This window comes from Chelonoidis abingdonii, chromosome 6 (genome assembly GCF_003597395.2).
Source record: "Chelonoidis abingdonii isolate Lonesome George chromosome 6, CheloAbing_2.0, whole genome shotgun sequence".
NCBI lineage: Eukaryota > Metazoa > Chordata > Testudines > Testudinidae > Chelonoidis > Chelonoidis abingdonii.
In genome coordinates this window covers 51,648,243-51,676,057 of record NC_133774.1, presented here as the reverse complement: position 1 = coordinate 51,676,057, position 27,815 = coordinate 51,648,243, and the positions used below count along the sequence as shown (strand labels likewise).

General features: G+C 39.9%; 1 protein-coding gene across 4 annotated transcripts in view; it reads right to left on the bottom strand.

Moving 5' to 3' along the window:
• The window catches only part of MRPS27 (mitochondrial ribosomal protein S27), a 71,424-nt gene that overhangs the window by 11,829 nt on the left and 31,780 nt on the right, over positions 1-27,815 (bottom strand). For all 4 annotated transcript variants that reach the window (XM_032769592.2, XM_075067029.1, XM_032769593.2 and 1 more), the window contains 3 exons: positions 5,401-5,515; positions 4,407-4,485; positions 3,582-3,697 (listed from right to left, as the gene is read on the bottom strand). In XM_032769592.2, the coding sequence (XP_032625483.1) occupies positions 3,582-3,697; positions 4,407-4,485; positions 5,401-5,515 (310 nt within the window). The remainder of the gene's footprint in view (positions 1-3,581; positions 3,698-4,406; positions 4,486-5,400; positions 5,516-27,815) is intronic.

Below are 27,815 nucleotides of genomic sequence, written 5' to 3'. Positions count from 1 at the left end.
CCTCCCACTACAGAAGAGATGTGGACAAATTGGAGAGAGTCCAGCGGAGGGCAATGAAAATGATTAGGGGGCTGGGGCATTTACGAGGATTGACTTACAAGGAGCGGCTGAGGGAACTGGGGTATTTAATCTGCAGAAGAGAAGAGTGAGGGGGGATTTGATAGCAGCCTTCAACTACCTGAAGGGGGGTTCCAAAGAGGATGGAGCTAGGCTATTGTCAGTGGTGGCAGATGACAGAACAAGGAGCAATGGTCTCAAGTTGCAGTGGGGAGGTCTAGGTTGGATATTAGGAAACACTATTTCACTAGGAGGGCGGTGAAGCATTGGAATGGGTTACTGAGGGAGGTGGTGGAATCTCCATCCTTAGAGGGTTTTTAAGGCCCAGTTTGACAAAGCCCTGGCTGGGATGACTTAGTTGGTGCTGGTCCTGCTTTGAGCAGGACATTGGACTAGATGACCTTTTGAGGTCTCTTCCAACCCTAATATTCTATGAATCTATGATTCTAAGCTACAACAGAAAAAGAACAGGTTAAAGAATATTTAGATAAGTTAGATGTATTCAAGTCAGCAGGGCCTGATTAAATTTATCTGCGCATAGGTAAGGAACTAGTTGATGCAATCTTGGCACCATTAGCAATTATCTTTGAGAACTCATGGAGGATTGGTGAGGTCACAGAAGACTGGAAAAAGGCAAACACAGTACCTATCTTTAAAAAGAGGAACAAAAAGGACCCAAAAAATTATAGACCACTCAGTCTAACTTTGATCCTGGAACAAATTATTAAACAATCAATTTGTAGGGACCTAGAGTATCATAGCATGATACGCAATAACCAACACGTATTTGTCAAGAACAAGTCAAGCCAAACCAACCTACTTTCCTTCTTTGACAAGGTTACTGGCTTAGTGGATGGGAGTGAAGCAGTAGATGTGATATATCTTGATTTTAGTGAAAGTTTTGACAGTTCCGCATGACATTCTCACAAGCAAACTAGGTAAATATGATCTAGATGAAATTATTACAAAGTGGATACACAACTGGTTGAAAAATTAGTTATCAATGGTTTGCTGTTGAACTGAGAGGGCATATTTAATGGGGCCCAGCGGGGTCTGTCCTGGGACCAGTACTATTCAATTTTTTCATTCATGCTTGGATGAAGGAGAGGAGAGTATGCCAATAAAATTTGTGGATGACACCAATCTGAGGGGGGTTCCAAGTATATTGGAGTATAAGATTAGAATGCAAAATGATCTTGATAAATTAGAGATTTGATCTGAAATCAACAAGATGAAATTCATCAAAGTACTTCACTTAGGAAGGAAAAATCAAATGCACAAATACAAAATGGGGAATAAATGGGTAGACAATAGTCCGACAGGGGGTTACAGTGGCTCACAAATGGAATGTGAGTCAACAATCTGATGCAGCTGCAAAAAAGACTAATACAATACTCTCATTACTCAGAATTACGTCTAAGGCAAAGGAGGTAATTGTCTCACTCTACTCAGCACTGGTGGGGCCTCAGCTGAACTACTATGTCCAGTTTTGGGCAACTCACTTTAGGAAAAATGTGGACAAACTAGAAAGAGTCCAGAGGAAAGCAACAAAAAATGATAGAAGGTTTAGAAAACTTGACCCTGAGGAAAGGCTAGGCATATTTAGTATTGATAAAAGAAGACTGAAGGGGCAGGGACAGGACCTGATAATTATCTTCAAATATGTTAAAAGCTGTTAGAAAAAGGATAGTGATTGACTGTTCTTCATACTCACTGTTGGTAAGTCAAGAAGTAATTGGCTTAACCTGCTGCAAAGGAGTTTTAAGTCAGATATTAGGAAAATCTTTCTAACAATAAGGACAGTTCAGTACTGAAGTGAGCTTCCAAAGGAGGCTGTATAACCATCACTGAAGGTTTTTAAGTACAGGTGAGACAAACATCTGTCAGGGACAGTCTAGGCATACTTGGTCCTGCCTCCATGCATGAGGGGTTGGATTAAATGATCTCTTCAGGTCCCTTCCAACCCTACATTTTTATTATCTCTATGAACACAAAAGAGAATGAAAGTAAAAGACAGTGAACTGAATGTGCCCTAAACTCTTCAATAACTCTGTTTTATTGCATTGCACTCCAGTATCTTGGTGTGTCCCCCCCCAACACTTGAAAAAATATTAAACAAATTAATATCCTCGTGAGGGGGAAAAAATTGAGGCAAGAGACTCCTGAAGTACATGGGCTTTCAATAGCAGAGGGATTCAGCATCCTGAATTAATAAGTCATCTAGGAGCACATTTTCAAGACATGGCATTTGGGTGTGAATATTCTATCACCTGATGGTGTCTGAATATGCATATCAAACACACAATGGATCAGTCATGTTGACTAGCATTTGTGGTCATGGTAACAGTGCAAGTCATGTATGTAGGTGATTTGCATATACTCAAATAGAGCATAGGATTTTTCTTTGCCTAGATTCATGATCATGCAATCAGGAAAGACAACTCAAATGACTGACTTTTGTGGATGAGAGGGAAGAAAGGAGACTACGGCAATTAAACAGTTATCAGCAATGAAAAAAATATGAATGACTAGCCAATTGATGAAAACCTTATGACATCTGTGGTTTGTTTTAATATGTTTGTTTCAAGTAACAAAAATGGGTTCTTTAAGCACTCTTCGTATAGAAGAAGTGCTCCACCCAGGAGCTGAGCAAGGGGGATGTCGCCGCTTCCGGAAAGACCCCCAGATAAGCGCTGCCCAGAGCCCACCTCACCCCATCCCATGCCCCAACCCCCTGTTCCCTCTCATACCAAAATTTGCTGCTCGGAGGGTGTGGAGGGCACAGTGGCCCGAGACTGCCCCAGCAGCGGTCGGTGCAACGAGCACAGGGGCTGCCTGAGCTGCCCCTGAGCCAGGCGCACCGGCTGCTGCAGAAGTCACAAAGGTCACAGAAAGTCACGGAATCTGGGATCTCCATGACAAACTCGCAGCCTTAGTGATAAGAGATGAACCTAATTAAAAAAACCTGAGTATTGTCTACTGAATCCAATATTTCCAGAACCCAACAGGTGATAGAAATCCTAGTGAAAAAACTTCACAGCACTAGACCCTTACCGCCATCATTGCCACTGAATAACATCCCTAACTGTGAGTAATACTTACATTCTCTTTCTGCGGTGCTTCCCATACTGCATTGTTTAGTTAATAAATAGTAAATGTATCTTTTTACAGATTTTCTTTATTTGCACTTATAAAACTTTTCAAATGGATTGGAACCCAGTACTAGTCAATCCTGCAGATAGAAAGAAAGATGCCTGATCTGCACCATAAACTCTGGTTCATCTTCATTTAATCTCCTAAACATCTAGAAATACCCAGCCTCCTTTTGAGAGACAGAGGTAACTAAAAGGGACAGAGATTTTGCTTTTCCTATGCTGTTAAAATCAGCTGAAATGTTGGCACTAGATCACTTCATTTTCTAAGTTAACTTGGATGGGCTTTACTTCGCTTAGTGCCCCTCTGGGGATGCAGTAACCCTTTGAACCAGAGGCACTGTAGATAGTTTTAATGTGCAGAGAGCTTACTGTAAACTCTGATTTGGTTGCCAGGTATTGGTACAAGACATGGAGGGAGAGAAGTTGTGTTGAGAACTCATCAAAGCTTTCCTGCAGCATGATCTCAGTAACTACTGACACAGCATCTAGGGAGGAAAATAAAATAACAATTTACAGGTTGAAAACACTGGCAAAACTCACAGTGACTTCAATGGATGCAGAATCAGAGTCAGAATGATAAGAGAAAAAATGAGCCTCCTTATGCCTAGTACTAGAGAACTACTATATACCATTCAAGCTACTCTGAGCCCTGGTATACACTACCATCTGATGTTGGTATAACTACGTCGCCCTGAGCGCTCTGCAGTTATAGAACCTAACCCCTGGTGTAGACAACTACTGTCTCTCGGGGAGGTGGGGAACCTGCACATACCTACCAGCAAACTGTGACTTCGTGATTAAGCTGTTTGCAATAATTCTGCTATTAAATGAGTATTCCGTCTCAGATATCTAATTAATACTCCCTACCTTCACCCCACCACATAATATACAATATGCTTGACTTCAAAAACATGGGGAAAGGTAGTTTAGATTGAAGAGGAGTTAAAGATGGTAGAAAGCTGATGACTCCTAAGTGTTATGCAAAGACACCAAAGGAAACAGAGGAACCAAGTGTAATCATGTGGAAAAGTCGATTGGGGGCAGGGAAGATGATGTGTTAAACTCCAGAGGGGGAAAAAGGGCTTTAAGAAAAACAATTTTGGATTTAACTCACTATAAGACTTTTAAAAATCCAATGTACCATTGTTATGAAAAGCATAAAATTGATGACATAACTGATATTTGGTTTCTTACCTTCATAATTTTCATTCTTTACAAAATAATCCAACAATATATTGAAGGTAAAGTTATCTGGAAAAATTCCATATTGTACCTAAAAAGGGGAGAGAAAAAACACATTAAAAAATATCATGAGTGTTCCATGTTTTGAATTGTGATTTTACTAAGTGCTAGAGCAGGGGTAGGTGGCACATGAGCTGATTTTCAGTGGCACTCACACTGCCCAGGTCCTGGCCACCAGTCCAGGGGGCTCTGCATTTTAATTTAATTTTAAATGAAGCTTCTTAAACATTTTAAAAACTTTATTTACTTTACATACAACAATAGTTTAGTTATACATTATAGCCTTATAGAAACAGACCTAAAAACATTAAAATGTATTACTGGCACGTGAAACCTTAAATTAGAGTCAATAAATGAAGACTCGGCACATCACTTCTGAAAGGTTGCCAGCCTCTGTGCTAGAGTGATTAGAACATGGGAGAGGTATCTTGTATAATGTGGTGTTTATTTGTTTAAATTTAAACAACAAAGAACTGACATCCATGGCCCAAGTCTGCAAGCACTTATGCACCTGCATAACATTAAAGCATGTATGTAAGTGTTCGGAATCAGAGCTCATGTGCTTATCACCCTGATAGCTAGGCTTCTATGACATGTCTGTTCCTTCACCCATTGGTGGTTTTCTGTCCTCTTTAGATTTCTTCAGGATTGGGTAGGAATTGTCTTCCCATATTTCTGTATAGTGCACTTCTTGGACACTACCACTGTGCATGTGGGGGGTCGTGGGAAAAGACATCAAGTGGGGAAGAGTTAAAAAAAAAAAAAAAAACCAAAAAAAAACCCAGACATCAAGCTCTGTTTCGCCTATGTTTTTAAATTCAACAAAAGTATGTAATCCAGGACTGCAGTCTATGGAGAGACATTGCTTATGACAGGAATTCAGAATAGGCTCCACTTGTCTAATGCTGATCAAACAAAATCTTGCCTTTTCTCTTAAAAACCTGACCTTGTTTTTTAATGTGTACAAGGCTTTGTCCTGTGCACCATATTTGAAGCATTGTCTGATCCAGCTGTGGATGGTCCAGTCTCTCAGGTACCAGCAGTTTGGACTATGCCGAAACCTAAAGGACAAAACAGAAGAGTCTTAAGTTACAATTAATTTCTTCCCAGAAGTCTCAAGGTGCAAAAGGCATAATTTAAAACAATCAGCAGTATTTAAGAACACCATCATCACCTGACTCCACAAAAAAAGGTGTATCTTTTTGTAGCTGCAGCAGTATGAAAGCTCTGCCTAAACTTTGATGCCTTAGGCCCAACTTATTAATATTAGAATACTAAATATATGCACTATATAGAATACTAAATATACGCACATCTTTTATAAATTTATCCTGCCTACCTGAGTTTTGATGAGTCAGATACTACGGGACCTGTAGTATTAGCAAGCATTGTCTATGCTCATCAAAGAAAGGATCTAGCCAGCCCTTCCATTCTCCTAGAGGAATTTAACTTTATCATGTTATGAAGGGGACAGAAAGAAACTGAAAAGGATTACTTAATTTTAAAATTAGTTCATCTAGTTTGAGCTCTTGTATAACACACAGGACTTCCCCCAGATTTTTTAGAAAAGCATACAAATTTGATTTTAAAATAGTCAATGATGGATGTAAGTTGTTCCAATGGTTAATTATTCTTACCATTAAAAATGTGTCTTATTCCCAGTCGGAAAATATTTTTGAGGTGCCTGGGCCTGATTCACATATCCCACCTCACATACCCCTGAGTACCTCAATTGTTTTCAGTAGCATTACACTGATTTACACCAATGTCAGTCTGATTAGACTCGGACCCAAGAAAGTGGCCACTGAATAAAAACAAACATTAAATTTAAACAGGTTAATTAATTCTTCCTGTATTTACTTTTTGTTACAATCATAACTTCAAATGAATTTCCTCTGGGGAGAAAACCTCACAAGCCAAGTTGCAACCCAGAACAAATCTCTGTGCTCTATCAGGTCGGAGTAGGGGAAGGTAGAGGAAAGCAGGATTTATAATGAAAGTGTTGAGACAACCTTAAATTCTGAGGTTTTAGGACTAAACGTATTTTCCAATGAATGCCTATTCTTCCCCATTTCCCTCCCCACAAAAAAAAAGAGTATCTGAAAATAATATTTTGCACCAGAGTACAAAAAACCTAGAACTCATACTCCAGCTTATATAGTAGCTCCAATTGGTCTTCATAAACCTCACAGTCAGCTTCCTGCTGCTGGTGGTCATTTTCACAAAGAGCATCAGCCCATGATGAACAGCTGAGGTTGGGGGATCATGCAGATACAAAGTTGCAAGATTAAATGCTGGAAGGTTCATCCTTATTCACCCAAAGATGTCTCACAATTTGTTTGGAAAATTAATAACTAAAACCTGAAGAGTCTTGCAGTAGTTATAGTCTAAAATAAACTAAAAGCCCTATATGGGGTCTGTCCTGCTTTTGGGCTGAATTTCATATCTAAGTGTCAAGAAATTCCTGAAACCTTTCACGTTTTGCACTGTGCATCAAGAAAAGGTTTTATGCCTAAAGTACAAAAGCTACAGTTCCTGCAGAAAACTGCGATGGCTGAGTTGTACTAATGTCCAGATGCTAGCAGCCTGGAGCCAAGCTACATCACCATTTAGTTGCAGGATTGGCTCTTCCATCTGAATGAGCATGCTTTCCGGAACATTTATCAGATTATTGTAGCTACCAATCCTCTCCCCTGACCCTCCTCATGAATTCCTACAAATTGTATCCTATGGCTAAAGGCTATACAGATCATCAAGCTTGGAAACAGGAAGAAAATGTTCAAGTCTATAGAATCTGCAGAGTTGCTAGAGACTGGACTGCCACAAGCAGTGGTTTTGAGACGTAAACAACTGAATAAGGTCTAAGTATAAAGTTATTTACATGGCAGATGAGAGCATACTTTTTAAATAGATATAACATGCATTCTGTTGATCTACTTGCTTTCTACTCTTCTCCCCCACAGCTCTAATTAACAGCAAGATCCTATATTTGTTTTAATGAAGGTCCTGCTTCACTAATGCTTACAAAAAGCATCAATTACAGACACTCAGACTTAATCATAGCTTGATGAAACAATTATCTAATTGCTAAAGACTATTTCACCAGTCATTTAAAAAAAAAAAAAAAGGTCAGAATGAAATCTTGACACCCATTGCCAGCATCATTCAAAGTTGCTTCATTTAACAGCTAACATCCTTTCCTAAGTGCAAAACTACAGTCCTGCACTACAAAGACATGACAGTAATACTTTCAGATACACTAAAAATATCCCACTGACATCTATCTGGTCTTTAATATCTTTTTCCAGTGGGGTGGTAGGAAAGGATCGAAGGGAACATTAAAAAATTGAAGACTAATAATGGATCTGAACAGTTATCTTTAAGCAGAGCTGTGTTTCTCTTCTAAAAGATACCAGACACAGCGATGCCTCCATTATTTCTCCCTGCATGCTAGAAGCACTACAGCATATTGTAAAGCTGAAATTTTTCTTGATTCAAAAGTTAAATTGCAAGTGAACGGTAAAGGGCTTCAGCAGGAAATGGTATGTTGTCTGAAAACTGGAGTCAGTCTGAAATTAATCTCATTAGTGAAAGTTTCTGAAAATGACATGACATTAAAGTCCTTGGAGGGTATACAATAAAGATGGCTATAACACTGGTGACTGTGATCTGGGACTGGTTTTCCTTTGTGGGTGAACAGCACCCAATAGGCTGTGGGCACCACCAGTGTACAAATAATTATTATTTATATTACTGTAGCAGTCATAGATTCATAGACTCTAGGACTGGAAGGGACCTCGAGAGGTCATCGAGTCCAGTCCCCTGCCCTCATGGCAGGACCAAATACTGTCTAGACCATTCCCTAGTAGACATTTAATCTAACCATCACCTCTTAAATATCTCCAGAGATGGAATTTCAAATCTCCTCCAAGCGCCATATTTATTCCATGTTTGAACTTACCCTGACAGTTAGGAACTTTCTTTCCTAATATGTCCAACCTTAATCTCCTGTTTTGCAGTTTAGCCATTGCTTCTTGTTCTTTCATTAGAGGCTAGGTACACATGTGTTCTCCCTCTCCTGATGACACCTTTTATCGATTACCTGAAAATGCTATCGTGCCTCTCAGTCTTCTCTTTTCCAACACTAAAATAACACCCAATTCTTTTAGCCTTCCTTCATAGGTCATGTTCTCAAGACCTTAATCATTTTGTTGTCTTCTCGTGGACCTCTTCGCATATTTCTCTTATATTCTTGAAAATAGTGTGCCCAGAATGGACACAATACTCCAGTTAGGCCTAACGCAGCGCAGGTAAGCGAAAATGACTCTCGGTCTTGCTCACAAACACCCTGTTAATGAGGCATCCCAAAATCATGATTGGCTTTTTTGCAACAGTATCACAACTGTGACTCATAGATTTAGCTTGCTAGTCCACTATGACCCTAGATCTTCTCCGCCATACTCCTTCCGTAGAGCATGTCTCTTCCACATGTCGTATGTGTGAAACTGATTGTTCCTTTTCTCTAAGTGGAGTCTATCTTTTTGTCATTGTACTGTATTAAACTTCATTATTTTACCTCAGACCATTTCTCTCCAACTTTCGTCGAAATCATTTGAATTATGAAACCCTGTCCTCCATAGCAGCGCAATCGCCTCCCAGTTTGTATAATCTGCAAAACTTAATAGAGCGTGACTTTCTCTGCCACCATCTAACTCGATTTGATGAAACTACTGTAAACAGTGCCTGGTCCAAAACAGACTCTCTGCGGACCCCCCAGCTGTCATATACCATCTTTCCAGCAGATTTGGGAACATTATAACTATTTTTTTTCTCTCGTGAGTATAGGTGTATCAGCCAGTATATATGGACCACCATTAAGTAGCCCAATCTAAATTGTATTTGTGCTAGTTTATCGATAAGAATATCATAGAGCGAGATTGCCATATCAAATTACCTTACTAAAAGTCTACGGTAGCCGCATCCCATGGTCTCCCTTATCCACAAGATTCTTATCTTTAATCCTTTGATCTGAGAGATAATCAGATTGGTTTCACACGATTTGTTCTTTACAAATCCATGCTGGCTATTCCCTATCACCTTACCACCTTCCAAGTGTTTGCAGATGATTTCCTTAATTACTTGCTCCATTATCTTCCCTGGCACAGAAGTTAAACTAACTGGTCTGTAGTTTTCTGGGTTGTTTTTATTTCCCTTGTGGATCAGGACCCCCTTGTGTTTAACCCTGTACAAACACAGAACAAAGATTGTCCCTGCCCCAAAGAGCTTACTATCTAAGAAATAAATAAGTACTAAACAGTTGTGCATGGGAAGGGGAGGCAAGGAGCGGTGCCAAATTTACTCACTTTGTCTCCACTACACATGTGTGTGCCTGTGCCATGCATGTATGTGCATGTATAGACCCCTTTGCAGCAGCACATTTTTCCTGCCAGGGGGTTGAGGGAATCAGTTATGAAAGGAAAATCTATCATATCTATCTTTTCATCATTTCTGACTCCTACTGTGCTTGGGTAGGTTACTGTATTGGTTGGGGACCGAAGCCAATAGACCATTCAATTTTTATAACTAACCCGGATGAAATATCCAAATGTTGTAGCAGATGCTTTTGTTTGAAATGGAAGAGGGAAAAGTATCAATATCCCCGTCCTCTCTGAAAAACACAAGATATAATTAGGGAATGCAGTATGTGCAGGGACAGACAAAAAGATAGGAGGTGGATAAACTACAGAAAGCAGGTTACAGCAAACCAGAGGATACATACTGAATTTAAAGAAGCCTCTAGCAATTCCTATATGTTCAGTGGAAAAACCAGGAGGTTATCATCTAGATGTCATCCAGCTTCATTCCTTGCAGGTCTGATAAAACTTCAAGAAATATCAGATTCTTATGACACACTCAGAAAAGACAAGGGGAAGAATCTATACCAGTATTAGTGTAGCTCAGTGTTGGAATAGTTTAGTGTTAATGGCGGAGAAATCAATATGGCGATTCTCATGGCCACTGAACTGAGAACATCTCTCCCTACAGGGAACTCAGATAGGAATATCTTTAAGACAAGGAGTCAGTGAACTAGAGAGATCATTGTGAAACTAAACATGTAGAATGCAATAATGTATGATGAGTCTACTACACCTCCCCCATGTGGAAAAATGCTCAAATAACCTACTTTAGTATGGTGACTGATTCAAACTATTGCTTAATTCTTGCAGAAACTAGTTATTAATATATCTTGGAGTTGGCAGCTACGAGGTACAGGACATATTCAGCACAACTGACATGACTTCAGCTGAGAAACTCCCTACTATCACTGACATGCAGATAAAGCCTGCATATTACACTGAGAAAATAGTCCTAAACTACTGATTTCCTGTATCAGGACTTTACTTGTTGTTTATAGAAATACTAAAATATTTCAGAGTTTTAGAAGACAGTGAATAATGAAGCAATTTGTCAGATGCTGAAAATGCATTAGGGCTGGCTTTTCTGCTCAAAACTGTAAGACGTGCGGAGCACATTGATTCTTTCCAGCACTGCAGAACCAGCTGAGTTGGTTCCTTTTTTAAAAATAAGAATTGTCCTTTAAAATTTGTTTGGTGCCACCAAGCGGTGAACTTATGTATTACCACATTCATACACAGTTTTTCAAAGAAATTACAGTAGTCCTGAAGCTGACAACAGAATGGAAAAAGAAGGCAGCAAATTCTCTTCACTTTAAAAAAAAAAAAAAAGTCAGATGCCAAAAAGCACTTGCATGCTCCAAAACCAGTTCACATAATCAGAGCAGTGGTAGACGGAACATATCAATTGAGCTGTTTATTCCTCTCTGCCCCCCCAAACCATTCAAGATGGTTCCCTAGATAAAATTTCTAATTTTTTAATTCTACTTTAAAATGTCCAGTTGTTGATGGGGCTTCTGTCACTGCTTCCCTTGGGAGATTATTTCACATTTCAAGATGGCATTGTGATTAAGCCACTGGACTTGGATTCACAGGTGTGGATTCAATTGCCAGCTCTGCTAGAGACTTACTTTGTGCGTGCAGTCTCTGTTTCCCATCTGTAAAATGGGAACAACAACTTCCTTAGTCTTGTCTATTTAGAGAGCAAGGTCATCAAAGCAGGGACTGTCTCTTATGAAGTGTATGTGCAGTGTACAAGACAATGGGATCTCTGAGGCCTCTAGGTGCTTTTGTAGTAATCACATTTTGTAGAAGACTTTTACTGAATTTCACCTGAAATTTCCCTTTTTAAAATATCATCCTGTTACTCCTAAACAACTGGGAACTACCCTAAATATTTTTTTCTTTCTCTCTGGTAATGACAGTCTTCACATATTTGGAAGATTTCTATTATACCTCCCACCTCTACTCATAATTGATGCTCTTATCTTTCACTCATCTTAACTTTCCTCATAATAGTTAACCTATCGGCTTGGTGCATGTTTATCTCCCTTTCATAACAAGAGTCTTGTTTTATGTTGAACACTACAGTGAAATTCTTCCATTTAACTTTTAACATGTCTTTTAGTTCTCTAGAATCAGAGCAAGGGATGGATCTGGATGCTTATCTGTTTTAATCAGGAAAACGAACAGAGTCAGGCTTCTTCTCATCCACTTCAGATTCTAAAAGGTCTTGGAGCAAAATAGAAATGGAATTAACAGGATGAAAAATGCCTCAACTCCTAAGAAACATCTCTAATTGCCAGAAAGAAGCTGCCTCTCTGGAACTAATCCAAAGCCACTCCACTTTCTAAACGCAAGTCATATGGAGATGCAAAGCTCCTTGGCAATGCCACGTTTTTTTCTTCCAAGACACATTTTTCAAGCTACAGTGATTAATGATCAAATAGATTTCAGGCAGACTTAGCTTGGAAATTAACATGTTAAGAAAAACGTCATCTAAATGTCTCCTTTGTTTGCCATGTCAAGCTGTATACTCTGGGAGAAATCCTCAGCATTTGAAACGGCCCAGAGGCAGTGATCATGTGTCAATGTCAAGACAATTGCCCTGCAAAACTTTGTGGTTGGAAATTTCCTTTTAAACATGAGTGAGTGAAGGAAGCGTCAGTTTTCTCTCTTTTCAGCTATATCCATGTATGCGCTTGTCTGTCTGCACGAGTGTGTGTATACTCGGTTTAAAATCCAGTACAGTACATAGTCATACCATTCATGCAAGAAATACACAAGTCATTTCTTAACATAATGACTCATTAACTTCTGGCAGGATCAAAGGGAACTTTTTTTTAAACTTTTAAAGTAAAATAAAAACATTACATAGAATTAACGTAGAATGCCTTTGCTACATAGTATAATAAATCAATTATCAAGAGCAGTTATAGGAGCAGGCTTTTAAAAACAGATTGATAAAGTCGGGGGGGGGGTTGGGGGAGCAGAATATTTGTAAGTGGGGGAGCAGAATAATTGCCAGGCACAACTGCTCTTTCCTATAGAAAAGCCTCACGGCACTCCCTAAAAATGGTCATGTGTATAGGTTATCAGCCTTTATGTTTTAATTCTTTATCAGCTTTCTCTAATGGAGTTTAAACCGGTTATCCTTTGCCTATGAGCTATTCTAAGCATTTGTATTTCTACTCACTGCCACAGCATCTATACAGTTGGCTTTTTTTTTTCTTCCCCAAGTAATACTTTGTAATTTCTGTAGCACCTTCCTTCTTAGCATCACAAAGAGCTTTCCAAGCACTGATGAATTTAGTCTCACAATAAGTCTTTCAGGTAGGGGGAAATGATTAATGTCTTTTAGAGATGGGAAACTAAGGCACAGAAGCATAGTTAAGTCACCCAGCAAGTCTGTGGCAGAATTGGAAATAGAACCCAGAACTCAAAACCCTATGGCCAGCCTTCACCACTTCATCATATTTGCCACTCCTTTCTCTCCCCTTCCCATTCCACTGTCCTTTTATTTTTATCTTGTCCAAAGTGTGAGTGGTTGGTTGGTTTTTGTTTTTAACCCCCACAACCAGTAATAATTATGTTTGGTAAAAGCACCAGACACATTTGGTCTGGATTTTTGTTGGGAGAACCACACATTTGCATATACTGTTATTTAGGAGGAGTTTAGATGTGCATGGATTTGCATGAGAAATTCATATGATCATGGAAAACAATCTCTTAACAGTATAAGCAATGGTATTTACCATTCAACAATCTTGAAAAGGCTAACATTTTGCTCAAAACTATTCTGCTGCATAGAAAGAACAGCTTCAAAAGGTCTCTTTCCACCAGTGACTGAGGGGCAATCAATCCATACGCTGGCAAGATCTGGTCCATCCATTAGTGATGCATTTAGTATATTTGACAGTCACTTATGTGAATATCCTTACAAATGACTGGCAAGCTGAATTTTTGATACAACAAGCACTTATGCCCAATGTTGTCAATCTTCTAGCCTTATCTCATTTCAAATGCTCCTCTTTCTTTTGATAGATATAATGGAACTCTCTGAACAAAACAGAAAAGAACAATCTTATGTTTAGAAAGAAAAAACAGGATTGTCAAGTAGTTGCAAAAAATCATAAGAGTTGCTACTCATTTCATAACAATATATTAACAGAGACTCATTACACAAAGACAAAGGAAATACTGTGTTTTCATAAAAACACAAAAAAGAAGCATTAGGAAAGAAATAGTAACAGCAGCAGTTCTAGAATCTGCAGCAAAGCCCAAAGGACCATCGTGCCTCTGAAATTCTTGGCTCTGAAAAGTATATTACAAATTTAGCCATCCATCCACTGGCAGTGAACTTGATGGAAGTTGAGCAAGACAGGTCCTCCAACCTGTAAAACCAAGAGAGAGGACACACAAGGTGCCCCCTTCAGGATTTGATACTTTCTCAATCGATGGAAAACTCCCCTGGCTGTTACTGCAGTTCCTCCAGAAACTTCTAATGGCCACATCTCTTCAGAACAATACGAAACAATACAGTAGTGATCAGTCTTATAGATTCATAGATTCATAGACTCTAGGACTGGAAGGGACCTCGAGAGGTCATCGAGTCCAATCCCCTGCCCTCATGGCAGGACCAAATACTGTCTAGACCATCCCTGATAGACATTTATCTAATGATGTATCTTAAGATGTATCGACAAAAGTTCGGTTCTCAAAACAAGGTTCTCAGCATGCCTCACGCCCTCCTCAAAAAAATTTTGGTTAAGGGACCATGGGTTTTTTTCATATCCCAGAATAACAGTTCCTCAGTCTCAGGCCTTGCCTAGACCAGGATTTAAAAGGTGCTAACTAACATGCCTTAAAAAGTCTAGAACAGACAAGACATATTGCCCTTAATGCAGATGAAGTGACTGAATTAAAGCCATGTCTCCCAGCTGTTTGCTGTGCAATTTACATTGCCCTTCGGGAGCCTACAGGAGAAAATCACTGTGGAAATGTAAATACTACTAATAAACTCAGAAGATAGCATTTAGCCTAATTTCCTGTAGAATGTAAGCCAATTATTTTAGCAGTGTTTTAATTTTTTGTTTTTATTTAAACACAAACTAATCAACAAATATCTTTTGGATTTTACTTTTTCCGATTCTCTTCAGGACAGAAAGATGTGTTAGAGATTAGTTTCACTCCTGGTTGCTCAGGGATAAACCTCTGAAGAAAGACAGAGACCCAACTTTAAAATACTGTCCCTATTGTCCCTGCCCTTAGGATGAACAGAATATCTGATTATCCATCTCCTTGTCTCTAAATCCTAACAGAAAAGAAAGTGGGATAGGAGGAGAGAAGAAATCAGAATTTCTTGTCACGGTTATGAAGAACCTAAACTACTTTCAATATAAAGCTGAAACTCCTTTGAAGTGCAGCAGTTAAGAAACTAAATGGAAAAACCCTTTTCTTAACATAAAAAAAATCTTACTGACAGTTAAGGACACAGCTCCTAGGAATTCTGCTTTTTAAAAATACTTCTGGGCTTTTACAGTTGAAAATGACCAGATTTGAATACAGATGCCACTAATAATCTAGTGTTAGGATGCAGAGTAGGATAGGCTCAGGAAAACATGGAGTATGATGAGGTGAGCTGTTGCTATAGCGACTCTATGAGAAGATATTCTCTAGTGCCTTTCTTAGTCCCAGTACAACCATAATAAAGTCTAATTTACAACCAACACTTGGATTAATTATACCTTCTCCTGGTATACTGGCATGGAAATACAGGTTATAAAATGATGAACTGAGCAACACTTTAGATTTCTTGCTTTTGGGAGGTTTTTGAATCTCAAAGTGTCAGGCTAAAACTTATTTGTATTAAGGTTTGACAAAAGGGCAGTTGTATGGAGCCACTGCTTATCTGCGTATCTCTTAAAAATTAATTAGACACAAAGGCTATAAAACTACAGCAAATGTAAATAAAGTACTTTTTCCTTCTGCCCTTTCAGTCATTCAGCCTCTGTGGATGCTTGTTGTCATCCTGACTGATTCTCCATCTGTCTGAAACTTGGCACACAAGTTACCAGCCAGATACATTTTTGAAAAACAAGTAAACATGTTGTTGAAGATGTACTTAAATTTCTATTGCAGTCATCACCTTCCCATCTGGGCTTATTATACAATTAAAGAGAGAGAGAGAGAGAGAGGGAGAGAGCCTTCCAAAAATGGGCAACAAGCCAACTAAATCCACTCCCTGCTCCCGCTAATTGCATATTGCAAGTTATTGTTAATTTACAGAGTGTCAAAAAGATATGTTTCAAACTCTTTATTACTCAAGCACTAGCTATCAAAGGATTTCATTTTTAGAGGATGACAGCTTTATTTTTCAGCTCCTTGCTTGCCATTTGCTCAGACTGCCAGTATTTCAGCCTATGGCCAACCCTCCATACTTAGTTTCTTTGAAAAGTTTTGCTCATTTTAATCTTAAAAAATGACTTTTACAAGTGATGACCTACTTTCTACTTTGTGGTAACAAAAGCTGTGCTGCCTAGCAGGAGGAAAGGAAGACCTAAGGGCTATGTCTACATGGTCCCACAGTTTACAGACTATAGGGTGTGAACTTTAGCACACACTACCATGCTGTACTTTAACTCCCCTTTGTGGACACTGCTGGGGTGAACTAAAAGGTACCTAGTTTGCTTTAACTTAGGAATGGTCTATACCTAAAAAATTCAAGATGACAGGACCATTAAATAATTTGCTTAAGGCCAAAGAAAGAATGTGTGTCAGTTAGGATTAAAACTCAGAGGTTCCAGGATTCCAGTCCTGGGTTCATACCACTACCGCATGCCTTTCTATTTTATATTATAAAGTAATACACTATGGGTGCCATTAAAAAGTAAATATTGCCACCAAATACTGCATTGCCACCAGGACCTTCTATTCCAAGAACAGAAAAAACTGCAATAAATTACTGTGGGAAGCGCTTGTAAATACTGACTTTTGATGGTGGCTAATGTAAGACTAAATTTAGTCTGAGAGGGAGAAATGACCAATTTTGTCAAAAATATAGCTCACCTAGAAAGCCTTCGCTTTGTAACAAATGTGTTGCAAAATCCGCTTATTCTGTTCAAATTACCAGTACTTCACATAATTTATTTTTGGCACAGACTGGATGCTAGTTTAAAACTGTGCCACTTGCCACAACTGCTTACACACTTGAATATCACAGAGGCCAAAGTTGAAGCCGTGCAGATTATGCAGCAACCTTTTCTTCTGGCTTCTGCACCAGAAATTTGAATGAGCGTGTTCTGAGACCAAGTCATTTATTCTGCAATGTCATTCACTTTCACACCAGACGCCCCAGAGGCACGCGCACACACACAAAAATAAAAGGCAGTACTGAAACAACATAACTACTGAACAGATTTTATAAGATGATTTAACCTTTCTGTGGTGAACTTCACAGTTGCTGCCAAAAAAAATCAAGTGACACTGGCATGAACCAATTTCCAAATTTAAAAATTCACTGCTATGTTTATTCACTTCAAAGTGTTTTAATTCAAAGTGGGTGATACCATTTCCCTGTCCCTGCTCCCCATCTCATAACAAGAGTCCATGTGGCAGATGAACATGGCTTTTACTTTACTATTCTGTACTCACAATTCTTCACTATGACAATCTGATTCCACTATGCATTGCTACCCGAACTGAACAACAACAGCATGGTGTCAGAGCTAGAATGAATGAGATGAACTGCTAAGGAATACAAATCAGATTTTCATATTAAACGCACATGTAACACTGACTAATTGATTCAGGCTCATTTGATGTTTTGGCCACAAATTTGCAGCTATTTCCAAAATGTTAGTGTAATGTTAGTGATGCCTTAGGCTTCACACCTAGGGGAACACAGAGAAAAATTCACTCATAGGAGACAAAATCCTTATCTGACCACTCTCTCTGAAGGCTGCTACTGGGCTGTTTACCTTGAATCAGTGCTGTATCTCAACATTACAGTCATGTCTAAGGTTTATCATGTATAGTAAGTGAAGTAGAAAAGCCTTATTATACTATTAACTGAACAATATTACATTTCACAATATTGTCAAGGCCATATTGTATTATAGCTCCGGGTAATGGGTTCACATCTCTCCTCTTCCTTCTTTGATACTGTTAACGTTACCACCTCCCCTCACATCGCTCAGGTCTATAATCTGGCAATCATCTTTGACTCGTCCCTCTTGTTCGCCTCCCGCATCCAGGCTGTACTCAGTCTTGCTGGTTCTCCACATTTTGAAGATCCAGCCTTTCTGTCCGGCTTACAAAAAAAAAATCTCATCCATGCTCCAATCAGATCCCCACTTACTTACTGTGCAACCCCATCTTTTCCAGCCTTCCCAGTATCCACACTACCTGTCTCTCGCCAGTCCATCCAGAATGCAGCTGCTAAAATTATCTTCCTAAAATATTCCTCTGACCTTATTAACCCCCATGAATCTCTCCACTAGCCCTCCCCTTTTCCTTGGTATCAATTGTAACTTCTTGTCCTTGCCTTCAAAGCCATATATAATTTTGCCACTCCCCTACTTATCCAGCCTTATCTCTTACTATCTTGCTCCCACTCCCATCACTCTGCCCATGGAGAGCACATCTTCCAACTCTCCTGCTAACACCTCTGTGCTTTTGTCCATGCCAGCCTCTAGTACAGAGCACCCTTTGTGAGCTGGTCTGACAGACAATTAGCATTTCCTCATTTAAATCCTTTTGAAAACTCCCATTTTTGTGAGTCTGCCAATAAGTGAGTCAATAACACTCATCACAGTCTTTATTTTAAAGGTAGATCAATCTCAGCAACTGCACAATTTTTACTGTAGTAAATCATCTTTCCACCCCATCTCCTTCCTGCTCTTTGTCACACCACTTTTTGTGACAGGTCTGATGTCCAGGTGTCAGCTCTGAGGACTCAGACCATCTGTTTCTTATACAGCACCTACCACCCTATTGGGTGCTATGAAGTAATATAAGTAACGTAGTCTAGTTAAGGATTTGATCATAGAACTGGATAGCAATGTATTTGTATTTCCTTCTTTACAAACCACCCATCTATTTAGCTCTTTTATTCAGTGACCAAACAAAACTCAAACCTTGAGTTCATCAAACCCAAAACCAGACAAATAAACAATCCAACCCCGCATCCAAACTAAGTTATCCAACCTGAAAATTTCCCAGTACAGCCTGTCTTCTGTGTGCCTAGCTTTTTCTTAAGATTTTTGGGACAGGGGCTGTCTTTATTACTGTACTGTGCCATGCTAAACTTATTGTGAATAGCAGCAAAGAGTCCTGTGGCACCTTATAGACTAACAGATGTTTTGGAGCATGAGCTTTCGTGGGTGAATACTCACTTCGTCGGATGCATGTAGTGGAAATTTCCAGGGGCAGGTATATATATGCAAGCAAGAAGCAGGCTAGAGATAATGAGATTAGTTCAATCAGGGAGGATGAGGAGGCCCTCTTCTAGCAGTTGAGGTGTGAAAACCAAGGGAGGAGAAACTGGTTCTGTAGTTGGCAAGCCATTCACAGTCTTTTGTTTAATCCTGAGCTGATCCGTGTCAATGTTATTTGCAGCATGAACTGAAGCTCAGCAGTTTCTCTTTGGAAGTCCTGGTCCTGAAGTTTTTTTGCTGCAGGATGGCCACCTTAGAGATCTGCTATGTGTGGCCAGGGAGGTTGAAGTGTTCTCCTACAGGTTTTTGTATATTGCCATTCCTAATATCTGATTTGTGTCCATTTATCCTTTTCCAGTAGAGACTGTCCCAGTTTTTGGCCGATGTACATAGCAGAGGGGCATTGCTGGCATATGATGGCCGTATATTAACATTGGTGACGACGTGCAGTGTGACATGAACCGGTGATGGTGTGGCTGATCTGGTTAGTCCTGTGATGGTTGTCACCTGGTGTAGATATGTGGCAGAGTTGGCATCGAGGTTTGTTGCTTGGTTCCTGAGTTAGAGTTACTATGGTGCAGTGTGCAGTTACTGGTGAGAATATGCTTCAGGTTGGCAGGTTGTCTGTGGACGAGGACTGGCCTGCCACTCAAGGCCTGTGAAAGTGTGGGATCATTGTCCAGGATGGGTTGTAGATCCCTGATGATGCATTGGAGGGAGTTGCCGCAGGGGGGGTGCCTCAGGGCGGAGGTAGGGAGCTGCTGTGGGGAGGGGGGTGCCTCAGAGTGGAGGCTCGGGGACGGTGCAAGGTAAAAGTTTCGCCTAGGGCACGAAACATCCTTGCACTGGCCCTGGTATTGTTACTGATTTACTAATGGTGGGGTGGGGAAACATTACATTCTTGGATTTACAGCAACTGCTTAATATACTGGTACTTCCTTATCAAATATTGAATTTAATCTAACAAGCATACTTACACAAGGAATATGGCTAGTTTTGTATTTTACACAATTCTTTAAAAAAAAAGTCAAGGCTTTTATTTAAAAAGAGACAGTAAGAACCTAACTTGAAGTTCTGTATATGTTACTGGATAAATGTTCAGAGTTGTCGTTTTTTGCAAGCTGCATAATTCCCATGAACATTCAATTAGACTGTGTGACTCAAAGCTCAGACAAACGACTTGAAAATGCAGAGGGATAGTTTATTGTCCTTTCCTTTCTCATCTGAAAAGGAACACTGTCAGGTTTGGTAGTCAGAAAATATGACCCACCTGTTGGGTTTGTGATTGCTGATGAGCATCAGAACATGGTGCAAGTGTGTGTATGCGTGTGTGTATGCAATGTTATTCCTCCCTACTGTGCTGGCTTCCTCTGCTCTTGTATTCAGACAGTGAACTGACATTTACAAGCATCCAGCTCTCTGAAGCATTCATAGTGCATAAGGCTTATAAATGTCATGTTACCCATTGCATACAGAAACAGAGCAGACAGGCAGAATGGGCAAAAGTACTACATGTGTGCATATCACATTCATGTGTCTGTGATCACAGCTAAAATATTATGCACTGGTGAGTCAAAACAGTTACTAGCACTGATTTATTTTCCAGGCAGGCTTTTTAAAAACCTCCTAAGAACCAAGGCTTTCCAAACAGATTAATAAAATCCTAAAGTTAAGTTAGTAGCAACAATCTTTGGCCTGGATAAAGGAAGCCATCTGGATACGTGTGACCATTGCAAAATAGGAGCTCCGGTGGAGCATGAAGAGGTGTGGTCTCCCTTTTTAAAGCAATAACGCTGTATTCTAGTGGATACTCAGGTGAACATTTTAAGATGTTCATGGCAGGCACCATGTCTTTCTAAGTGTTTGTATGACCTTTAAATACTGTGAAGATCTAGACAGAGAGCACAATGGAGCCCTAGCCCTGACTGGGGCCTATGGACATTATTATTTATTTCTACTATAATAACTTGAAAAGGGCAACAAAAATCAACCAGAATAGCTACTGGCAGTGTTAAAGGGATAATTATCACAACAGAACCATGATCATCATCTTTCATCTTTTTAAAGAATCTTCATGATGGCAAAAGACAAAATCTTCAGCCTCAGGAGAGGGAGACCTCAAATATTTTTTAAATCCATTAAAATGCTTTTAGTTTTGGCTAGTTGCAGGACACAGGAACCCCAGTTGCAGCACCTTGCCCATCTCTCTTTTCTGATGCACATTTTTGTCCATCTTACATCAAGGGCAATCAACACAATGAGTGCTAATAGATCATAATATTTTCTATAGTAGACCCCTTGCCCAATTCATAACTTGGTTGCATATCAGGAACAGTTCAGAAATATAACAAGTGCAGCACTTCCACCATGATGCTCACTTTCTTTTCATATGGCTCTATCTCCTTTCCTCAGCCCCCTTCCACACCTGGACTGCCTCTTCACTTGCCCAGCCAGGTGGCAGACAGCTCCTCCACTATACATGGTCAGTATTTAGCTCCTTCCCAAACTGGCTGGCATACCTAGAGCCACTGAATACATGCCAACCAGCCATCCCTCAGGACTCCCTCTTCCTGCCTGCCTGTGTCTCCACTAAAATACACCCAAATCAACACAGAATAGGCCTGACACTGTTAAGTCCCATGATTTTTATACAGCCCTGTCTTCCTTCTACCTTTCCCCAGCCTGACTGCTTTTACAGCATGCACCCTTCCTACATCTTTACTAACCTCATTCACAGTGACCCAGAAAATGCAACCTGTGATAACCTTGATGGGTTTAGACTTCACCCGTCCAAGAAGCAAGTCCTAAAACCATTCCCTAAGCTGCATTTCCAGCACAGCTGTACAGCAAAATTACAATTAGAATGGAGTAAGATGACATATTTTTCCCTTGGTAAAAAGTTAATGAGAACTGCAGTGAAGACAAAAGGAAGATCAGAATGAAATAAGTGACAGCTTGAAGACGATGATCAGAAGGTTGATGTTAGAGATTAAAGCAGGCTTTAGAAACTACAGTTCTTGGGAAAAGTGTATTATTCAAAGGCATGCACCTACTTGCAAAACCAATTGCCAAAATCTGAACATTTTCAGTCTGAGGAGATCTAGACTTACAAAAACAAAATCCAAAACTCCATTCATGGTTTTTTTTTCCAGAAAGAGAATGGCAAAAGACATACCTTTTGCATCTGAGTTTACAGCTGAGAAAACAGAAGATTCCACCAACAGATCTCTAAAGTGCTTTGAATAAATTCTTCTAATCCAAATGACAATGACCATAGAAAGTGTTTAAAGGCCCCCTAAAAACACTCTGGACCAAATCCTAAACAGCTGTAAGTGGTACTGAGGATCTCGCGCATTAAGCATATATGTGAGGTACTTCACCAGACATGGTCAATTATAACAGTGCGGGAAGCAAGGGCCACAAAATCTAACAGGCACATATTGAGGGGGTCCACATCCCATCCACAGACAGTTAGAGAGTGAAGATGGAAACATACAGCAGTAAAAAGGCAGTGGGGGCCTTCCTCCAGAGAGGATCAAACTTGTGTTTTGCAGTATCTCTGGGCTTCAAATATTTTAGATCTGGCATAGCACAATTGAGAGAAATTGATAGCTGAGTGGGTTGGACTGGGGACACTTAGCATTTGAAGGGTACAAGGTTTCAGGAGAGGAGTGGACTCTGGTGCTGTCACTAGGAGGGTGTCCACAGCTGAGAGGTGGGACTGGAGCTGCTGTTTCTGAGGAAGAAGAGAGCACGGATGGGATGTTTGTCAGAGGAAACCTGTAGGATTTAGTATTTTGGGATGAAGAGATGGCATTGGTGGAAAGGAGGGAAAATAAGTGATTGAGCTTCTGACAATAGCTGCACGTAATGGTTGGAGTGCTTGCTTCAGAAAAGCAAAGGAAATGCAGCTGGTCTCACTCCAGCACAGATACTATGGGCATGTTATCTTGGAGCATACAGCTACAAAGTGATCACTATTCAAACAGCATTAATAAATACCAGGCAGTCTTAATTGGCCAGTTTTACTACACTGCTTTAACGGCTTCATAGATTCCAAGGCCAGAAGGGACCACTGTGATCTGTCTGATCTTCTGTATAACACAGGCCATAGCAATTCCATCAATAATTACGAGAGCATAGCTTTCAGAAAAAACATCCAATACTGATTTTAAAACTGTCAGTGATGGAGAATCCACCACAATCCAATGGTTAATTACTCTCACCATTAAAAATTTATAACCTTATTACCAGTCTGAACTTGTCTAGTTTCAACTTCCAGTCAGTGGATCAGGTTAGACTTTCTCTGCTACACTGAAGAGCACACTATTAAATATTTGTTCCCCATGTAGGTATATTTTACATATCTCACTTTCAGAAGTTATTCTTCGTAGTTTCCCATTCCTGGGAGAGAGGATACTAACCTAAGATGCCACCATAGCAAATTTTTAAACTGTACTTTGGGCTTATCAATTCCATTATACAATATATTGAAACATTATTTTGTTCTATTTGCACCATAAGCCTTTTTTTTTCCCTGTAGGAAGTGAAGTGATTCCCCCAAACTAGGACACTGAGGTGAAGGCTGTTTGTGTACTGTGTTTGACCTTTAACTAAAAAAATCAGACCCCTGAAGGGGCACTATTCACTGTATCAAAGCCTCACTGAAAGCTCACTGTGTCAGGGATGTACCTGCTGTTCCACACCAGGCCACCAGAAGGCATGCAGGCATGCATCCCCACTCTTGGGGATGCTCAAGGGTGAGTGCCTGCCATAACACTTAAATTTTTAAACTTTTTTATTACTAGACATGGAAAGAAATCTATTGGCCTGCAAGACGTGTTCAGCTGATTTTTTAAATATCTTACTTACTGGTCTTTGACCAACCACTTTCCATCGTTCAAAATTTAAAACATTGCTTCTGCGTCTACTCTTTTCCAGCCGTCTGAAAACAAATGGTCCAAATCACCTCCCTGCCACTTTTCCAAGAACCGTAATTTCTAAAGCCTGCTTTAATCTCTAAAGTCAACCTGCTGATCATCCTCTTTAAACTGTTACTGATTACAATGCAATTTTTATCTCTTTGTCAAAATCAACAGAAATCATAGAATCATAGGACTCGAAGGAACCTTGAGAGGTCATCTAGTCCAGTTCCCTGCGTTCAAGTCAGGACTAAGTATTATATAGACCATCCCTGACAGGTGTTTGTCTTACCAGTTCTTAAAAATTTCCAGTGATGGAGATTCTACAGCCTCCCTAGGCAATTTATTCCAGTGCTTAACCTTTGAAAATTTTATCCTACTTCTTTCTCTGCTTTATACCATAAGCTGTTCTGTAATATTTAAGTCGCTATAGAGTTTTTGGGACACACATATGTAAGGCATAGGTGCACTGTATTGTATGTGTTTGTTCCTTTTTGTTATGCTGCTATACCTGTGAACCAGAGTTACAATAAAATCCAGAACAAATCAAAACCTTTGTTATAGGCACAAAGCCTTTCATGTTAAAAAGTGAGTGCTAGAGGGTCTCTTAGTTTGTACCTATCTTCGTAAGTAAGTTAGGATGACCTAACTTTTTCCTTTGAACGGACTCCCCTAGCTTTCAGCTGTACCACCAGTTTTTGATAATCTGACTAGATCACAGTACAATAATGATAATAGAAATCATAGAACTGGAAGCGACCTCGAGAGGTCATCTAGTCCAGTCCCCTGCACTCAAGTCAAGACTAAGTATTATCTAGACCATCCCTGATAGGTGTTTGTCTTACCTGTTCTTAAAAATCACCAATGATGGAGATTCCACAACCTCCCTAGGCAATTTATTCCAGTGCTTAACCGCTCTGACAGTTAGGAAGTTTTTCCAATGTCCAACTAAACCTCCCTTGCTGCAATTTAAGCCCATTGCTTCTTGTCCTATCCTCAGCGGTTAAAAGAAAACAATTTTTCTTCCTCCCTCCTTGTAACAATCTTTACATACTTAAAACTGTTATGTCCCTCTCAGCTTCTTTTCCCAGTCACAAACCACATTTATTATCTTCCCTTCATAAGGTCATGTTTTCTAGACCTTTAATCATTTTTGCCGTGCTTCTTCTCTGGATTCCTCCACATTTGTCCACATCCTTCCTGAAATATGTACAATACCCAGTTAAGGCCTAATCAGCGCAGAGCAGAAGCAGAAGATTACCTTCTCGTGTCCTGCTTACACACTCCGCTAATACATCCAGAAGGATGTTTTGCTTTTTTTGCAACAGCGTTACTTGTTGACTCATATTTGGCTGTGTCCATTAGACCCCCGATCCCTTCCGCAGTACTCCTTCCTAGACAGTCATTTTCCATTTTGTATCTCTGCAAATCCATTGTTCCTTCCTAAAATGGAGCACTTTGAGTTTGTCCTTATTGAATTTCATTCTATTTATGCAGACCATTTCTCCAGTTTGTCTAGATCATTTTGAATTTAACCTATCCTCCAAAGCACTTGCAACCTCTCCCAGCTTGGTATCATCCACAAACTGTAAGTGTACTCTCTAAGTTCAGTGATGAAGATATTGAACAGAACTAGACCAGAACTGACCCTGTGGGACCCCACTTGTTATGCCCTTCCAGCATGACTGTGAATCACTGATAACTACTCTCTGGGAATGGTTTTCCAACCAGTTTTGCACCCACCTTATAGTAGTTCCATCTAAGTGCATTTCATTAGTTTGCTTATGAAAAGGTTTGCAAACAGTATCAAAAGCCTTACGGTAAAGTCCAGAATATACCATGTCTACCACCTCTCTCCTATTCACAAGGCCTGTCAAGAAAAGCTATCAGGCTGTGTTGACGTATTGTTCTTGACAAATCCATGCTGAGTTACTTTCATCTTATTGTCTTCTAATGTTTGCAAAATGATAACTATTTGCCTCCATTATTTTCCCGGGTACAGAAGTTAAGCTGACTGCGTCTGTAATTCCCCAGGCTGTTCCTTATTTCCCTTCTCGTATAGTTGGCACTATATTTGCCTTTTCTAGTCTTCTGGAATCTCTCCATTTCCATGACTTTCAAAGATAATAGCTACTGGCTTCAAATATTCCTCAGTCAGCTCTCAAGTATTAATACAACTCAGTTAGGCTATTGCTCATTCAGTGTATCATCTTTGGTTTTAGTTATTTTTGTTGCCACAAAGAGGAAATAAAAAAAAAAAAAATCACACTTGAACTGTAAAGAAATGATGAAAATTGGCAGGTAGTAAGCACTAGCCCATGAATGGTTTAAGTAAGCGATTATATAGTTTGCACTGATCTTGCTAATCAATGATCGAACTCCTAGGCTAACCTAAGGGCAACTCAGCGCCACGTCTATTACGACGTGCCGTACGGCGCGTTACAATCGATTGCTTGGGATCGATATATCCGGTCTCATCTAGACGCGATATATCGATCCCTTGATTTGCGCTCGTACATCGATTCCGGAACTCCACCAAAACCAACGGAGTTCCGGAATCGACATGGCGAGCCGCGCACATCGATCCCGCGCGGTGAAGACGGGTTAGTACATCGATTTTAGATAATCGATTTCAGCTACGCTATTCTCGTAGCTGAAATTGCGTATCTAAAATCGATTTTCGCGCTTCGTGTAGACCTGGCCTCAGTGCAATTCTGGAGTGGGGGTGGCTCCGTGTGTGTTTTGTGCTCAACTGGGGCTGCTCTACCTTATACTGGCTGCCTGTAGTCCTCCAAAGGTGTTATGGCACCAGATGATCATTTCAATGGTAGCTGGATAGGGCTTAAGTCTCAAATATATTTTGCCGGTTGTTGGATGTCTGAACTGGCTTCTGGACACATCTCTGCCTCTTAACAAGATTTTTCTGAATCTCATATTATGCTCATTTATATTCATCTGAACTACCTGCTCTCTACATTTTTTGGCTGCAACTTTATTTTGTCTATGGCTGATCTCTTAAATTTTCTAAAATATAATTCACAATCTGTCTCCAGTAGGGCTTTTTTCCAGTTGTGGGTCCAGGCTCTAAAATAACCTTCAGACTGATATTGAATACACTTCAGTTTAACTTTGGGAACAATAAAAGCCAAATCCTGAGACGTGCTGCAGCAACTCATAGACTCCAAAGCCAAAAGGTACCATTGTGATCATGTAGTTTACCTTCCTATGTAATACCGGATACAAAACTTCCCCAAAATAAGTCCTAAAGCAGATCTTTTAGAAAAACATTCCATCTTCATTTTAAAACTGTCAGTGATAGAAAATCCACCACAACCCTTGGCAAATTATTTTGTAATGGGGTATCCACCCCACGCAAGGCAGAGCTGGTTAAAAGAGGCCAATTTACTTTATAGGCTGCACCTGGAGGAAAGCTTGGGCCTGATTAGGCCTAATGGCTTAAGAAGCCTAGCTGGGATAAGCTTATAAAGAGAGGAAACTGGTAATAAGAGAAGGCTACATGAAGGAGCTTTGCAGTCAGTCCTCAGAGAAAAAGGAAGGCAGCTAGGTACAAGTAAGAGGTCTAGGAGA